Raw genomic sequence first — 18,187 nt, 5'->3', positions numbered from 1 at the left:
TCTATACCCATCTTATCCATGTAACAATCTAAATGCTTTTTAAAAGACAAAATTGTATCCGCCTCTACTACTACCTCTGGCAGCTTGTTCCAGACACTCACCACCTTCTGTGTGAAAAAACTGCCCCTCTGGATGCTTTTGTATCTCTCCCCTCTCACCTTAAACCAATGCCCTCTAGTTTTAGACTCCCCTACCTTTGGGAAAAGATATTGACCATCTACCTTATCTATGCCCCTCATTATTTTATAGACCTCTATAAGGTCACCCCTCAACCTCCTACGCTCCAGAGAAAAAAGTCCCAGTCTATCCAGCCTCTCCTTATAATTCAAACCATCAAGTCCCGGTAGCATCCTAGTAAATCTTTTCTGCACTCTTTCTAGTTTAATAATATCCTTTCTATAATAGGGTGACCAGAACTGCACACAGTATTCCAAGTGTGGCCTTACCAATGTCTTGTACCCTTACCAATGTCTTTTGTGTGGCCTGAAGTGGGGCTTGAGTGGCCTTCTGAGGGGAGAGGGTTTCTGAGTAGGGATTTTGAAGGGGAGCAGAGCTGAGTGGAGAGTCTGAATGGGGGGAGGGGGGGGAAGTACGGGGTTAGGATCACCCTAATGTCTGTGTGGTGTGTGTGTGGGGTCAGGGTGGGGTTACCTGTAATTTGTAATTGTGGGGGGAAAGATGCCCCTCTTTGTTGAGGGGTTGGTGGTGCTCCACTGATTAGTGAGGGGTTGGGCACCATTCAGTTTTTTGGGGGAATTGGGGACCCAGTCCGAGTGCAGAGGTTGAGCCACTCTTTAAAAATGACAGCCCAGTCTCGGGAGAGCAGGGTTGGCCAGCGGATTGCTCGACTTTCAGGTTTCCCGCTGGCATGGGCACTTAATCACAATTCAGGAGAATCGCAGCCTAAATTGTTTGTTTTTCCACATTTAACATTTAAAGTCATCCTCCTCCTTGTTTAATTTGGTGTTAATTTCTTCCCCCTTTTTTGTAGTGCTTAGGCCTAGTTGCCTGTTGTGCGACTCTTGCCTACATGAGTTTAGAGTCACTGTCAGGGTGTGTGTCCCAGCACTCCAGGAACTCTCACACTATTACGCTGCTTGTGTGTCAGCCATGGTTTGGGTGGTAGCACTCTTGCCTCTGAACGACACAGTTCTGGGTTCAGATCACACTCCAAGGCCTGATCACCAAAGTTAAGGCTGACACCCAGGAAGCACTGCACTGTTGGAGATGTAGGGATAAGTTTTCCCGGTCCCGCCTGCCACGTGAATCATTGCGGGCGGGACAGAAAATTGGGCAGAGCATTTAAAGTTGACCTCGGGGCGGGAACTTCTCATCTCGAGATGGGTACGACCAGAAATTCACGCCTGTCGTCTTTTGGTTGAGATGTTAAATTGAAGGCCAATTTCCCTGCTTGGGTGAACGTAAAAGATCCCAGGCACTACTTCTTTGAAAAGAATTGGAGTTAACCCTGGTGTTCTGGCCAATATTTATCCCTCATCAATATCACCAAAAGAAACAGATTTTCTGGTCATCATTTGCAGTTTGTGGGAGTTTGCTGAATGCATATTGGCTGCTGTGTTTCCTACACTACAACAGTGACTACACTTCAAAACCTGTGAAGCACCTTGAGACATCTGGTGATCATGAAAACCACTATATAAATGCAAGTCTTTCTCTTCTCTATCCTTCCATAAGTGTAATTATCTGGCTTTTACTTTGGATCACCCCTCCACCAATAGCCAAATTTGAGAATGGATTCCATTGAAAATCATTGGTGTGAACCTGCACCCTATACTTCAGTGACAGTGATTGTAATCCCACCAAATTGCCACCAAGCTATGAAATAGTTAAATTTTCAAACATAGTTGTTTTCAGCTAATTGTAGGAACTAAATGCGTAAATGTCTGAGTCCGTGCTATTGGCAGAGAGCCTCCCCTACCAGCTGCACAAACTTGAAAAGTCATTCCTAATGCATGCATTGAAAATTTTCATACAAGAATGTAAAGTTTAATAAACAATTCCTGTCAAAGAAAGGCTACAACTATGCATATTAGCTTAAAAACCTGAGGAAACAACTGCCTTTTTAAATGTTATGCAATGATTGTTAAACAGTTTTCGAACAAATGCTTTGCGAGATTAGAGCAAAGTGTTTTGATTGTCCACATCGGAAATGAAAGCCGGGTTAGTGCATTAATAATTTCAGTCATGGTCAGACCTCAGTGGGGTTAGAGGCATATCTGCCAAGGGTACTGTGTAACACCATGACACAACTTTAGATGATCAAATACTTCAGCAGCTGCACTTGAGCAGAAACAGTGCCGAGTAAACAGGCCACAGCTGAGCTGACCAAAAACATGGATCTAAATGAAGGAAAGTGAATATTGATGAAGTAATTGTTATGCGACCTGTAATAACTGTGATGAAAAGCTGCTATTTGCAATTCCAAATGTTTTTCAGCTCAGATACTTTATAATAAAGTCAGAGGTGCAGCTCTGTCAGACTTTAATGAAACCAAAAAATCGAAGGCGGGATTTTCCAGCCGCGCTCACCCCAAGACTGGAAAATCCCACCCAACGTCAATGGACCTGTCCCGCCCGCTATGATTCCCATGACAGGCGGGATGGGAAAATTGCACCCATAATACATTCTGAGATGCATCTTAGTTTGGAAGATCTGTACTGAGAATCTTTGAATGTCAATATATTGCATCAACGATTTATTTTTAAATTCTTACAGATTGATAGCGGGGACTTGAATATGACCATTTTTAGATTGGAGAAACAAAACAAGACCTGTGAGGTATCTGGTTTAAAGCCATTCACAAAATACTCTATAATCATCATAGCGTTTACTGGCACACAAGAAGAGGCTCGATCTAATGGTAAACCAAGTGAACCAATCATCATTCGGACATTTGAAGCTTGTAAGTGTCCTTTATCAATAACATAAACTTTACTTTAAACTATTGAGCTTTGATTGCTAAAGTAACCTACCAAAACCCTGCTTTTTTCAGTGCCTGTAGATGCACCACAGAATTTTACCCTTCACAAGATACCAGATGAAGTGACAAAGGTTCATGCATCTTTCCTGCCACCATCTATGCCAAATGGTAATGTTCAGGTGTACCAGGCTATTATTTGCAAAGAAGGAGTATCTTCTGAACGCCTCATAAACAATCTGAAAATTGTTGAAAAGAATCAATCACTCATTGCTGTCATAGAAGGGCTGAAAGGTGGAAATACATATATCATACAGGTAAGAATCACTTTTTAACATTTCACTTTGAATAAAAAAAGCCTAACCCGACAAATAAGGGCCAGAATTATCCGGCAAGGGTACAGAGAAAAGACAGAAGAATGGCACTAAGTCATGATGCTCATTTGGAGAGCTGGTGCTGACGTGATGGGCTGAATGGCCTCCTGTGCCTTTACAATTGTATGATTCTGTGAAAGTTGGTGGACAAGCTTTGGGGAGTTAGGAAGTGAGTTACCTGCTGCAGAATTCCCAGTTTCAGACCCACTCTTTCAACCACCGTATTTATCAGCTGGACCAATTCAGTTTCTGGTCAATGGTAACCCCCAAGATGTTGATAGTGGTGGATCCAGTGATAGCAATGCCATTGAATGTCATGGGGCAATGGTTAGATTATTCCTTATCTCTAGCCTTCCACCCTCAGGTCTGCCCTGTAGGCTTTTGAAGTCCACTTCCCCAGCCTATGATCTTACACCCTCGACCTCTTTCCCTTCATCCCGAGGATAGGTCCTGCCTGAAAAGATGTCAAGCTGCCTGAGTCAATTTCCTTTATTTAAATGCCAGTTCCTTTTTCCAAGGTCCGTGCCGTTAATGGAGCTGGTGTTGGGCCACCGACATCAGAACAGAAGGTAACGATGGACGTTAAAGGTAGGTATTCTGCTATCTTTTATCTAATTTGCATCTCAAGCACTTCAGTTGTACCCTTCATGTAACTAAACATAAAAGTAGTAAAGGCAACAGCAAGAATACATGCGAGAACACTTTCTGGCTGAGACAGGCATATATTTGGTCTCTCAGGAAATCAAGGGATATGGGGAGTAGGCAGGAAAATTAGGTTGAAGCCCAAGATCAACCATGATTGTATTGAATGACATAGCTGGCTCAATGGGCCATATTGTCCACTCCTGCTCATAGCTCTTGTGTTCTTGTGTGATCTCACATAAATCTGAGTCTTGCAGTCAGTATTTTCTAGCTATAAACAACTTGCTTTGTCATTGCCATGCATTTTTAATCATCATAGATTCAATAATCAGTATGAATTATAAAGATAGTGGAAGTTTGAAAAATATACAAGCTATTACATATAAATGTTGAGCAACATGCTTTATTTCTATTAAAGCAAAATACTGCAGATGCTGGAAATCTGAAATAAAAACAGAAACTGTTACATAACCTCAGCAGGTCCAGATGCATCTGTGGAGAGAGGAACAGAGTTAAGGGGCGCTCCCGTCAATGGAGCACTCCCGCTGCAGGTTTCCCAACAGCGTGGGGTGGATTCAATTGGATAGTCCAATCGACAGTGACGGGACCAGAAGATCCCACAGCCAGCCAATGGTGGGCTGCCTCCTGCTGCTCAGGAACATTCCCCAGTGTTTGTGCGTGTGTGTGTGTGTGCGTGTGTGTGTGTGTTGGGGGGTGGTGGTGTCCTGAGCAGAGAATCCACCCAAGGATTCTGAAGAAGAGTCATACAGACTCAAAATGTTAACTGTTTCTATCTCCATAGGTGCTTCCAGACCAGCTGAGTTTATCCAGCATTTTCTGTTTTTTTTATTGTGAAATCATATTTTATATTGAAAAATGATTTTTGAATTTACTGGCTGGAAACCCTTGGTTCATTAAAAAATACTAAGGCTATGTTCCAATTGCTTCGGATCACAGTTAAAGATGGCTACGTATTTGCATCACTGTACCTTCCGCATTCCAGACTATTGAAATGGAAACAACCTGTCTTCAAAGCTGCACCAGGAACAATTGCCTTGTGAGAGATGAATGGGGGCCATTTCCTATCTTATTAGCAAAGCTTGCTGACAATCAATGGATGCTCAACTTGGAGACAAACCATTAGATGTAATCACTTATCCAATGGGACCCTGATTGAGAGAGGAATTCCTAGTCATGATTTAATCATGGCAATTTCAATACACTAGCCATGACCATATTTGGATCACTAGGCCATTGGTGAAGAAAGGTCACGTGAAAATCTAATTCTTTGTGTTTCTAAGCACCTACTCTCACTATAGAACAGGATAAGCAACTGAGAAACTGAAGGAACAGGACCCTTTCCACTCTCTTTCGCTCTTGCTCCACCCAAGATGCAAGATAATCATTATACATTCAATATAACTGCCAGGTCAATATGATCCAACATTTTTCTAAAAGGGCGGCACGGTGGCGCAGTGGTCAGCACTGCTGCCTCACATCGCCAGGGACCCGGGTTCAATTCCCGGCTTGGGCCATTGTCTGTGTGGAGTTTGCACATTCTCCCCGTGTCTGTGTGGGTTTCCTCAGGGGTGCTCCAGTTTCCTCCCACAGTCGAAAGATGTGCGGATTAGGTGGATTGGCCATGCTAAATTGCCCCTTAGTGTCAGGGGGGCTAGCTAGGATAAATGCTTAGGGTTATGGGGATAGGGCTTGGGTGGGATTGTGGTCGGTGCAAACTCGATGGGCCGAATGCTCTCCTTCAGCACTGTAGGTTTCTATGATTCTATACAGTCAAAACAATCTGCCTCGGTGTCATTCTGAATCATAAATGCTGACCTGTTTTCGTCATGCTGAAGCAGAATTTCAAGGGAAAGGGAAGTTATACACTAAACACCTACCATGGGCTACTTCTAACATTTCTATGCAAGAAAAATATGTCACAAGAGATTATTAAAAGATAATGATGGTAATATAACATGTAGAGTTATGTTGAAATGCTTCATATTTTTTAATGGCAGCACATTTGTCGAGATATCTCAACAGGTCACATGGGACATATATGCTGTAAATATATTTATATTATATATTCTATTATTTGAATATGTTAATTATTACATGTACTGAACTAAATATTAAATTCAATAGTCCTAGAGGTCAGTATACAACCATTTCATTTATGCTTCCAGTTTTGTTTTGAGCAATAATTTTTAATTACTCAATTTTCTCCACAGCTCCGCCTAAGCCTAATTTCAAACCAGCTGTTGCTTCAGACAAAAATGAAGTATTGCAAGTCACTTCTACAACTATTACTATCAGAATGCCTGTATGTTATTTCACAGATGAACATGGTTCTATCAAGAAAATCCAAGTAATAGTCACCGAAATAAAAGGTAAGATTTTAAGGTGAGAGGGGAGAGATACAGAAGTGTCCAGAGGGGCAATTTTTTCACACAGAGGGTGGTGATTGTCTGGAACAAGCTGCCAGAGGTAGTAGTAGAAGCGGGTACAATTTTGTCTTTTAAAAAGCATTTAGACAGTTACATGGGTCAGATGCGTATAGAGGGATATGGGCCAAATGTGGGCAATTGTGACTAGCTTCGGGGTTTAAAATAAGAGGGCAGCATGGACAAGTTGGGCTGAAGGGCCTGTTTCCATGCTGTAAACCTCTATGACTCTATGAATATTTTTTCCAAACATTGCTGAACTGGCATCCATTAAATCTAAATAAAGTGAGGAAATTCATTGGTGACAATTCATCAATTTATCTCAGAGTAACATCGCAAGAGCTAGTTCTGATGATGTTACCATAGACTGCGATTTTTTTGTTGCATGTGGCACTTTGTTTAAGTGTGCAGGCCTTTAATTTTATTTTGCTCAGCCGCGCAGGCGTGATAACCTAAAAAAATTGATTTGTGCATGGCAACTTTTGGGTTGCTGTGAGGCTGTGTGGATTGGAGAGAACCTTGACTATAAGGCTGATTCCCTAGTCAGGCATTCCCAGAGAGGAGTGATGCTATTCACGAACATTGGCTAAATAATTTGCTGCACCAAAAGTCCCTGTGGTACTATGTGAACCAGGTGCATCAGTATTAGAGAAGATATTGGTGTAGATTTATTCAGATTATTTCAATAAGCTAACGATGGCATACAATATATTGAGAAGCATCTTTGTTTTTATTCTTGAATTACGGACTCAATTTTAAGGGTGAAATGATACTCTTTCAATTATTTGCTGAATAACTAGTGTCTCGAGAATATTGCTAAAAAGAAAAGAGACATGCTGTCAAAGCTTTTCTTCTTGCGCTCATCTGGACAGATGCAAGAATGCCAGATTTCAAAGGGAGCAATAATTGAAATTGGATGAGAAAAGGGTGCTGATTGGTTGGCAAGTAGTCTTTGACTGGGTGAAACACTGCTATGTAGAATACATCAGGGAGCTATTTGTTCATTTTTAAAAAAATTTGTGATGCCTGGTAATATTCCTTTGGCCTGAAAAGGACAGGTCCCTGTGTATGAATATAATTAGCTGCTCGCAAACATAAGTGAGCTACATTGCGAGCCTGTTGATAATCTTAAATTGGTTGTGAGTGTGATTCATAGTACTCTTGGGATTATTCAGCAAGTGCTGTCCAATCACAGAACCACAACTGACATCAGACGTAATGTTCTGAGCTTTGCAAGCACAGGCTGGTTGAGCACAGCCAATACTCAGCCTTTTGAGAACAGCCAAAGCAGTTTGCTATTTTATATGATCTGCCAAATGTTGGCTCATACAGCCTCCGTACCTGGCACTGCACTGGCATTGGAATTCATATTTATTACTTATTTGTGCGGTAGGCAGAATATCTTTTTGGCATGACTGCGGCATCCTTGTTGTTGCTGCATAGTAGCAGTGTGAAATAGCTGCTGCTCAAACTTGGTGATACCTTACCCTTCCAGGGTAATCCGTGGGAGACTAAGTACTCGAAATGTTAGACTTAGGCCTATTCGTGAGTATGCTTGAAACATAGGGCATGTGCAGTTTCAAAAGAGCTCTTCATTAACACTCTCCAAAGAGTATCATCGTGTCATCTACAATTACTTTAGTGGGGGTTCTGAGTTCACAGTTTGACTGACAGCTTAAAGAAGCTACTAAAGAATTGGCAGTCTTTGATATGAATACTGAGTGGATTTACTTTACATAAAAGATTAACCATTTGAGGAGATTTAAAAGTTTTGAATGGATTTTATGAATGGAAGCTTTTTTACATCAAGCGTGGATGAGTGAAAGCTGTAATAGATTGTTAGAAGTTTTTTTTCCTCATCCCCCACATGACTGCCCATGCTGGATACTGGGTGAGTGGCTATGGAGGTGGCATGGAGAATATGAGGGACAATGGGAGGGTAGGGCATAGTTGGCATTGATCTAGCATGGAGGGTGAGGGCCATGGGGTTTTGTGGGGAGTATGAATTGTCATTTAATTGGCATGGTGGGTACGAGGAGCCATGTTGGTGGATGTGGAGTATAAGGGGATATAATGGGTCAGGAACTCTCCTGCAGTGAGCCCCCTATGAGGGCCCAGCTGTGGCATTGCCCCTTGCCACAGGTTGGATGTGTCAACCTGGTAGTGCTGACTTGTGCCAAGGGACAGTGTCGGGAGAAATTCCAGGGCACTGCCTGGGCTTGTCCCTCTCCCCTGGGAGCTATACGTATCTTTGTGCCACCAGGGAGAGCTGTTGTAAACCTCGCCAGTGGTTTGAACATTCAGTGAGGAGGGATCGCCTGGACGGGGGACTAAATATTATATCAAAATTAATTCAAGTCCATTAACATGAGTTTCTTGCCCTCCATGGGAGTGAACCTTGTGATGTCACTGACGAGGGTTGTGGAAAATTAGGAAATACAATCTGTCCGGAGAGAATCACGTATGAGGATCTCTCCAGATTTGCACTCGACTCGGCCAACGTGGGCTGAAAATACCCCCCCCCCCCCCACCCCACCCCCGTCTGACCGTCCGTTTCCGGGGTCGGTGGGCAAGTCTTTATCCCACACCCACATCTCCCTAAGCAAAGAAAGATCATGCATTTCAGATTTCCTTTTACCAAGGCAGGTCCAGCACATTGGGAAAGTTCACAACTCAAGTGCCCACCTTGGTAACCAAACCCTGGCCCGTTAACATTTTAATATGGTCCCATTGATTTAAAATTACTGTAAAATTTTAATCTGCCAGGAGCGGCCTGCCCAGGGTGGGGGTGGGGGCAGGGTCAGAGCTGCTGGTGGGCGGGAGTATCATATCAGGGGATTGGGCGGGGCGGTCGAAGCGGGACGGGTGGGGGGCGGGGTTGAGGCTGGCTGCTCATGTTCGGGGGGGCCAGCAGTCGGGCCGTTGGAGGGGCCTGTGATGCAGGGTTGTGGGGCTGGCCAGCGATCGGGGCGCCAGTAGTGCGGGGCTGCTGTGCATGCACCGTTCTCGGTGCTGACAGACCGACACATGCGTAGTGGCCTGCTCAGCGCTATGCTGCTGGCCTCTCCAGCGGGGATAGGCCTTTTTTGCGTTTATCACGCTAGTGCACTTTGTGATGCACAGAGTGTAGGAGATTAATTTTGAAAATCACGCTGAAAAATCCAGCGTGATTTACTCCAGTTTTATTTGAATTCAACACTGAGAATTTTTTGGGGAGAATCGCCCCTCCATTTTTGACATTCTATTAGAGATTGACTGTTGTGCAAAAATGTTTGTATGCTGTTAGAAAAGCCTGACTTTTAAAGATAATAATGATGCACAAGAGTCAAATGTAAAGCATCATAAACCAGTAATGGCATTAAAAAAATTAATTTTGTGCTCATCAAGGTGATAGCATTGGAATATGGAAGATCTTCCCATTTTAGGCACATGGTATCAGTGCAAGGTGGGGGAGTTTTGCTCTGCATATGAATATGTTATTCCTACTCAGGAGTGCTTCATGCTAATGATGCATCTCAGACACATCTTCTGAAAAGCATCCTTACTGCATGGGCATTGCATTTTCCATTTCCTATGCTGCCATCGTGTGGTTTACATGAGTGAAAATGTTATTGTTAGCATTGATTTTTAGTCTTTTAAATCTTCATATAAGAAAGCAGTTTGTTTTCATGGAATTGTATGAAATCAAGTTAACAAATATCCACATTGTTGAAAAATAGAAATCCATGTAAATAATGTGTACTTTTTACAATTGTGTAACTTTCATAACTTGTAATTAAAGTAGTAGTACCATTGCAGGGTTTATCCCCATAGTCAGTTTAATGTTGTGCATATTCTAAGATGAAATAATGTTTCCCAAGACCAATTTAACATTTTTTGCATTGACCTAGGTGTAATTCTATGAAGTCATTAGCACTTGAATCTCTTAACTATGTTTGAGTGGCCTACTAGATTTCTACAACCATTTTAACTCTCTTTTTCTTGCAATTATTACATTATATATTTACAGGATTTCACATTTGTTCCTTCTGTTTTCTGTTTTTCATTTTTTACACTTATATGTTTTATAGTCCTATTTAATATTATTCTTTCAACTAAATTGGATATACTAATGATAAAGAGCCTCATCATGCAAAGGCACAAAGCTGTATGGCAGTAAAAACACACACTAGCAGAGCAGTGTAGGAGAGCAAATTTGACTTCCGATTGAGCCTTATAATTCCAAAACAACAAACGCAAAGAACAAATGTCACAAAACTGCATTTCCTGCAGTGAATTAGTTATCTGCTGACTTTAATAGATAGAAAGTTATCTCATGGAACAGTGCAGTTTAGTGATTTGAACTTTGAGTGAACAAGACACATTTGCATCAGAGTTCCTACTCTGAGAATGCTGTTGTGTCGATGTGCTAAGTGGAAGCCAGATTTCTCCATCCAAGCAGGAAAGAAAACAAAACAAAGAGAATCAGGCGACTACATCATGATCTCGACCGCGAGTCGGGTGGAATTTGAAGCCTATCTCCATGGCGAGCTTGGTAACAGTGAAGGGCATTTAATGAGGCAGTAGGGTGGCAGTGGGAACCCCACCACAGTCCTGCCTCCATCCCGATAAGGTACGCGGCAAGAAAGCCCTTACATGAGCTTCCTGCCCCACCGTCAATTAAGAATTATAAGTGGGCAATTATTGCTCACTTAAGAGCCTCATCCTGCACCACTGGTATTAATCCAGCAGAGGGTGAAGGACTCGCCATATGGCAAGCACAACAAGCAAACCTGTGAGGCTCCCAGTGATGGGGGGCCCTCATTCAAAGGCACTGAATGCCTGATCGGGTACCCTGCATCAGCAAGAAGAAGCCCCACTGAAAGCCACCATCGTCCCTTGCTGTCGACCTACCTCTCATGCCTTCCAGCCCATGACGTCATTACTCACCTGTGGCCTAGGATCCAGGCACAGTAATACTAGGCCACGGGTTGATGTTATACTGGAAGCAGGCACCACCTCCTCGGTGGCGCTGCCATTTAATGGAGCAGCAGATCTCTGATTGGCTGGCAGCTCACGCCAGGCAGCGCATCTGCCTCCCACCTTGGGGTCCTTGATCCCAGGAAAGGTCCACTATCATCCTGTTAAGTGCCTGAGTGGCACTTATTCAACAGTCAGTCCTTAAAAGAGGTGACGTGGGGCTCTCACCGGTTCTCAAGCGGGTGGCAAGATGGCTGTCACCTCCAATAAATATCATCTGTCATGCGTGTTCCATCAAACTCTCAGGACAGTTCATAAAGAGAGAGCATTGTTACAATTACCAAATTTGAACTAAAACTTACAATGAGGCCCATGAGGTAGGCCTCTCAGAGTAATAGTTCCCTGATTGAGGTAATGATTGCCTGCTCAATCAGGGAGTCTCACCTGCGTATATAATGAGGAATATCAGGGTTACTGACACTCCGGATTTTGATTTTGTACGTGAAGCACTCTTAGGAGTGGAGACAAGTTTGTAAATAAAGGGAACTCTGAGGAGTCACTTCAGAGATTTTCATGGCATGGTGGCACAGTGGTTAACACTGCTGCCTCACAGCGTCAGGGACCCGGCTTCGATTCCCAGCTTGGGTCACTGACTGTGTGGAGTCGGTTTCCTCCAGTTGCTCCGATTTTCCTCCGACAGTCTGAAAGATGTGCTGGTTAGGTACATTGGCCATGCTAAATTCTCCCTCAGGCACCGGAGTGTGGTGACTAGGGAATACTCACAGTAACTTCATCACAGTGGTAATGTAAGCCTACATGTGACAATAGTAAATTAACTTTAAATTGGTGTATTACAGCAATGCTACATGTAAGCATTGCATTATTCATAGTGAGACCTGCAAAAAATAAATGAGTTTTAAAAAATGTAATAATACATTCTCATTGAAAATGAATGGAGAAATGCAGATCAGCTTCACTGCATTAATAGTTTGTTTTAAATTTGTAGCAAATATCCCACTCAAAATATTTAATTTCCTAATTTATCTCCTATTTGGTTTCTTAACAGCTATGAATGATGGTAATATTTCTACATGGTATGATGCTTATGTGAGAAAACCAAAGCCATATTTTGCGAATGAAGGCTTTGAAAACCCACCCTGTAGTAGAACAAACACATATAGAGAAAATGCAAATGAAGAAACATTTACCATTGGAGACGAAAAATTCTGTCAACAAAATCCTGAGAAAATTTGCAATGGGCCCCTAAAACACGACAAGCAGTATTTGTAAGTAGAATATTGGTTCTGATTTATTTGGTTGCATATTTTTTAATTGAATAAAGGCCACAACGTTACAAAGATGTTTCTGTTCGTTTGTGAGAACGCGACAGACACAAACGGAACAGGGTTCTCGAATTTCTTTACAATGTAAAGTTCCTGTTCTTTGCTGCTCAATCATTTTGAGCGTTGCTAAAATTTGCTGCTGTAACACTGGGAATGGGAAAGGACAGGAACATCTGTTTTTATGTGGGGTGTCAAGTGCAGTCATTGACATTCCATTTAAGTTTAAATGTCAAATGTGCTTAGGCCCCGAAACACTGGGTGGTAATACAATAGAGCACTAGGTTATTGCCATTAGGTAATTCATCTAATAAAATCCATGTACAGATTTTTATTGTTGACAAGGCATGGTTTCCTAATGCCATTTGTGTTTGACAACCTTGAACCACCGATGTATCTTACATTTTGAAATAACTGCTTGCGGACGACTATGCAGTTAATTAGGTGTAAATTTAACCACTTCATCTCAAGGTAAATTGTAGTAGTAAACTCACCAGATCATCATCCCCATGTTTTATCGTGCTGATTGTATCCCTTACGTAATCTTCCTGCACTCTGGAAGTTAGCAGAATAAACATGAATAAATTAGGCGATAGACAGTAAATGGAAAAGTGAAGGGAACTAATAATAGACTGTACGTTGACAAGATAACTGTGTCGATATGCGCGATCTTCTTGGAGATCCTCTCCACTTGAAGCCGGCAGTTTGCGGTGTTGATGGTAGTCATGATGTGGAGATGCCGGCATCTCCACATGTTGACAAGATTTACAGGCTTAACCAATCCTCCTCACAAGATAGACCATAACTAAACAACCATGTGTGCTTTACTAAACTTTAATATGAATTGGCATAAGTTACCTCAATATCAACCTTACATGGCAGTTCAATGCTGATTAGTCGTAGGGCAGAATCTTACCATATTTTTTCAAAGTGACTGAAAAGCGGTGGGTAGTTCTACAGCTGCACTGCCCAGTTTTCTCTCCGGATCTTGAGCCTGTTTGAGTAAAAAGAGTGGGCAGGGTTTACAGTCTATCTCAAAGCACATTGCAACATACGAAGTAGTTTGCAGTGTAGACAATGTTGTAGTATAATTAGCCAATTTGCACAAATCAAGGCACCCCATACAACAACTAGATAAACCAACCAGCAATCAGTTTTTTATGATGTTAGCTGGGGGATATATGTTAGCCAGGACACGAAAAGAACACCCTGCTCTTCTTCAAATAGTGCTAGTTTTATCCCAGCCTAAGAAAGCAGATTTTTGAAAGTGTGAGATTGATGGGCCAGATTACGGACAATCAGAATTGAGCTGCCATGCAAGGTTTAGTTTAACATCTCACCTAAAAGACAGCACTTCCTCAATACTGCCCTGAAATACCAACCAAAATCATGTCCTCATGTCCCCAAAGTGTTTGAACTTATAATTTTCTGATTTGGAGGCATGAGTAGTATTATTGAGCTGAGGCTGGCATGAATAGCTGACACAGATTGCAAGAGAGTTATGTTATTATCTCAGCATTATCCCTGTTATACACACATACATAGACCAGTGTGAGTATTGCTCATAAAAAATTAAAACACTCAGACCTGCTCACATGAGCAACTGACGCCACTGAACCTGAGAAAATATCTAAGGCATGCAAATTCATAATCGATATATTAGGAAAATATGTATCCATATTGATATTTTATAGTCAACTTTATCTGTAATAAATTTAGTCATTCCTTTTTAGATTCAAGTTCCGAGCAACAAACTTTCGAAGACAATTTACAGATTCAGATTACTCTGATCCAGTCAAAACCCAAGGTATTTCATATAAAATATAACTGAAGTGTTTATGCAAAAACAAAACGCAAAAACTGATGCTGGAGACCTGAAATAGGAACCAATAAAGCTGGAAAAGCTCAGTGGGTCAGGCAGCATCTGTGGGGAGACGCAGAAGGTGGGATTTTCTGGCTCCGTGATCTGGCCCCTCTGAAGTCAGTGGACTTTTGGCCAGCTCGCTGCATCCGCCGGGGGGCCTGGCCAGAGTTCACATTTCAGATCATTGACCTTTCATCAAAATTCTGGTTTTCCAGCTTTTTTTGCTCTTATTTTATATTGAAAAGTGTTTTCTGTTTTGGGTAAATCTTATGATTCTGAGGTTTTATATATTTGAATAGTCATTTTTGGTTGTGCAATTGTTCCATGTTGATATGAAGTGGTCAGAAAACTGTTCAATTGAATTTTATGATCCTTGTCATTTGCTGGCTATGCATTTTGGCATTTCACAATGGCTTGTGACTTTCAACATTGATCCCATAAGCAATATAATAAAGTTTCTTCTTAAAATCCAGAGATACGGAGCTGGAATTCTAAAGATCTCCAAAAGCTCCCCATAGTCCTTCCTCCTCAATATTACAAAAGCAAAATTAAGACATGAAACAATTTGAGGGAATACTTTAGCCAAATGTAAAAACATCTGCTGCCAAATTAAGTACATTTTTGGCTTTGTGGTACTACAAGCTTTTGGTAACCTCCGTGTTGCCTTTAATGTTGGCCTGAAGTTTCACTTTCAGCGGGGATATAAAATGGGCCATATTAGATCAGCTGTCTGTTCTATGCCCCATCCCTTGGCCAAAATTGGAAGTTCTGTCCATTTTTCTCACAATACTCACTTCTTGATAATATTTAATGGTTGAAATCATTTCCATATGTCTGTTTTCTGCTGTTCATCACAACTCCAGTCCCATCTTCTGATGTAGACTTTCACATCTTCCGTGTCTTGGTTTCCAAATGATTTCTGGATTGGAAGACAAACGGTTTGAGAAAAATTACATCACTTATGCCACTGAACTTAAATCTATATTTGGAAGATAAATATATTCATCAAATTGAGATGTTTTTAAGTCTCTCTGTGAAGAAATTTCAACTGAAAGATTGGACAAGCGCTTATTTTTTAGCTTCTGTTCGGAAAGAGAAATTCTATGCGACAGGTCCCAGAATATCAAAGGGTTAAACTTATTTACACAGCAACTCTGATTTGACTGAGTTTAATGAACCCTGTATAAACAAGGCTTTGTTGCTTCATCCAGTTCAAAGCAGCTATTTATGGTGTAACACGTTCCTTGTGTTTTCCCAATTATACTTCACATTATTTTCTGCGATTCTTAGATGTGTTCATTCATTGTTTTTGCTGTTCAAAAACTCCAATGATTTGACAACCAGACAGCTGGTTTGAACAATTAAGTCACATTTTGCATGTTCATGCTGTAAAAAGGGATTGACTTCAGAAGTTTCTAGTCACTGTTTTTCACTGGCATAAGGGTATGATTCACTCTTTAAATCATGATTTAAACTTATCACATATTGGCTCAAAATTGTACAGGACATGAAAATGTTCACAGGGATCGCGATGCAGGATTAAGTTTAAAGTTTACTTATTAGTGTCACAAATAGGCTTACATTAACACTGCAGTGAAATTACTGTGAAAATCCCTGAATCGCCACAGACCGGCACCTGTTCGGGTACACTGAGGGAGAATTTAGCATGGCCAATGCACCTAACCAGCACATCTTTCGGACTGTGGGTGGAAACAGGAGCACCCAGAGGAAACCCACTCAGACACGAGGAGAACATGCAGACTCCACACAGACGGTGACCCAAGCCAGGAATCAAACCCGGGTCCCTGGCGCTGTGAGGCAGCAGTGCTTACCACTGTACCACCATGCTGCCCTGGCTTTCGATTCAGTCAGAACACAATCTTCCTGCTCTGCACTAATTCAAATAATTGTAGCATGTCACCTGTACTAAGTGCACTGTTAATTCCACAAGCCCGAGCGGAGGTTGCAAAATCGTGAGTGGCTAGCACAAGTTCAAGCCAGCCCACGCTACTTAAAGGCAACCTGCCCCTCTGAAAGGAGGTGTGCACTGTGGATAGAATAGGTGTGGGAAGTCCGTCTAAAATTAATTTTAACTTGGAGAACACTCAATAATGGCAGAGCACGACAGAGAAAAGGCCCCAAGATTTTTTGGCATACACTGGAAGCCTTGGTGCTAGAGATCTTGGAGGAGAGATGTTGTCCTTCCACAAAGGGTCAGGATGCCCTCCAGATAGACATGACACTCAGTGTTACGCTACTCCCAAAAACCCTGGATTCAGTGTCACATAAAGTTCAATAACCTCAAATGAGTGATCAAAAGTCAGTGAATGGACCTTCAAAAGTCAAATCAAACTAACTGCACCCACCCCCCCATCACTGACCAACCAACACTCTCCACCAAAAATGACTCGTTCTTCACATTCATAGTTTCACCGCCTACTCACGTACTTGGCAGGACTGCAAGCCTCACAACAATCTCTCACAGCTTGCACACACAGCCAGCTATTCAACCATGACAGCAACCTGATGTGAACACTCTCTGACACACTTCCCTATCCCTGAGACACCCGGCACAAGTGACCTACAGCCAGGGCAGAGGTCAACAATAATGCAAATACCAGCTCAAAGCAAGGAGGGATTGCACATTAAGTTCTGCTGCTGAGAATTGAAATGACTGCTTTGATGGGGTGGACTATAGAAGAAAATGGATGAGAATACACAATGAAATGCTTGGTACATTGTCTGGCTCTCAGAAAACCTGCGTCAATATCAAGGGGCAAGGAAGGGCCAAACACCAACTTGTCTGAAAGCTTTGTGCAGGATTTGGAGCTTCAGTGTGGCCACAGTGGCCAGATCCATCCACACCCCTGTGCACAACTATGATATATCTTCTGAATGATGATGTTTCAGCTTCCACTGCAGCACAAGCAGAAGCCGCCCAATGCCCCGGTTCTACAGTGGAAACCAAAACTGCAGCCATCAACAGCTTCAGCTGTTCAAACAGCTTGTAGAACATCACAACAGTCCAGCAATCTGTCCTCCCTGGAGGAATGGCTCCATGGAGCACAATCCTGCTACCCTCTCTCAGGATGACAGATGCATCACCCTGGCATAAGTGGCAGTAGTCTATGCTGGCTGATTAACAGGCAAAAGCAAGGGCAGTAGTGGATTGGCAATAGTGTTATCCTGAGAAAGGGGCAGCAGGTTTGTACTCCATGGATCCAGTGCCATTTCCCTTCAATGGCATCCCAGCAATCCTAGTAATGTACTGGAGGGCAGATTGCATGACACCATTCTGAGCTTGTACTGCAACACTTAGACATTGCAGGGTTTTTGTTTGCATTCCGATGGAAGCTGAGACATTGGCTGTCTGATCATCATTGTTTAGTCCACTTGAATTCTCTTAGAGGTGGCCACCTCTTGCACACTGGGAAATATTGGATTCCAACCTCTGCGTATAACCACATGCACATTTGGCACCATATTCTTTTGTACTCTTTTACAATAACGACAAGCTTTTTGGCCGTACTGCCAATATGTCATGAAATTTGGTGTGCATACCAGTCAACCTTCTGTACATTGCCGCATTGGAGTTCTGATCTGAGTACTCTGCAGCAAAACTCACA

The 18,187-nt window shown here is 42.2% G+C and overlaps 1 protein-coding gene across 1 annotated transcript in view; it reads left to right on the top strand.

The window, feature by feature from the left end:
* The window catches only part of ptprq (protein tyrosine phosphatase receptor type Q), a 177,797-nt gene that overhangs the window by 124,031 nt on the left and 35,579 nt on the right, over positions 1-18,187 (top strand). The window contains exons 41-46 of the mRNA XM_078221104.1: positions 2,737-2,923; positions 3,014-3,255; positions 3,831-3,900; positions 6,186-6,344; positions 12,424-12,643; positions 14,431-14,504. Of these exons, the coding sequence (XP_078077230.1) occupies positions 2,737-2,923; positions 3,014-3,255; positions 3,831-3,900; positions 6,186-6,344; positions 12,424-12,643; positions 14,431-14,504 (952 nt within the window). The remainder of the gene's footprint in view (positions 1-2,736; positions 2,924-3,013; positions 3,256-3,830; positions 3,901-6,185; positions 6,345-12,423; positions 12,644-14,430; positions 14,505-18,187) is intronic.

Source organism: Mustelus asterias, chromosome 9 (assembly GCF_964213995.1).
Source record: "Mustelus asterias chromosome 9, sMusAst1.hap1.1, whole genome shotgun sequence".
In the NCBI taxonomy this organism is placed as follows: domain Eukaryota; kingdom Metazoa; phylum Chordata; class Chondrichthyes; order Carcharhiniformes; family Triakidae; genus Mustelus; species Mustelus asterias.
The sequence above is the reverse complement of the archived record's forward strand: the minus strand, read 5'-3'. Positions and strand labels throughout refer to the sequence as shown.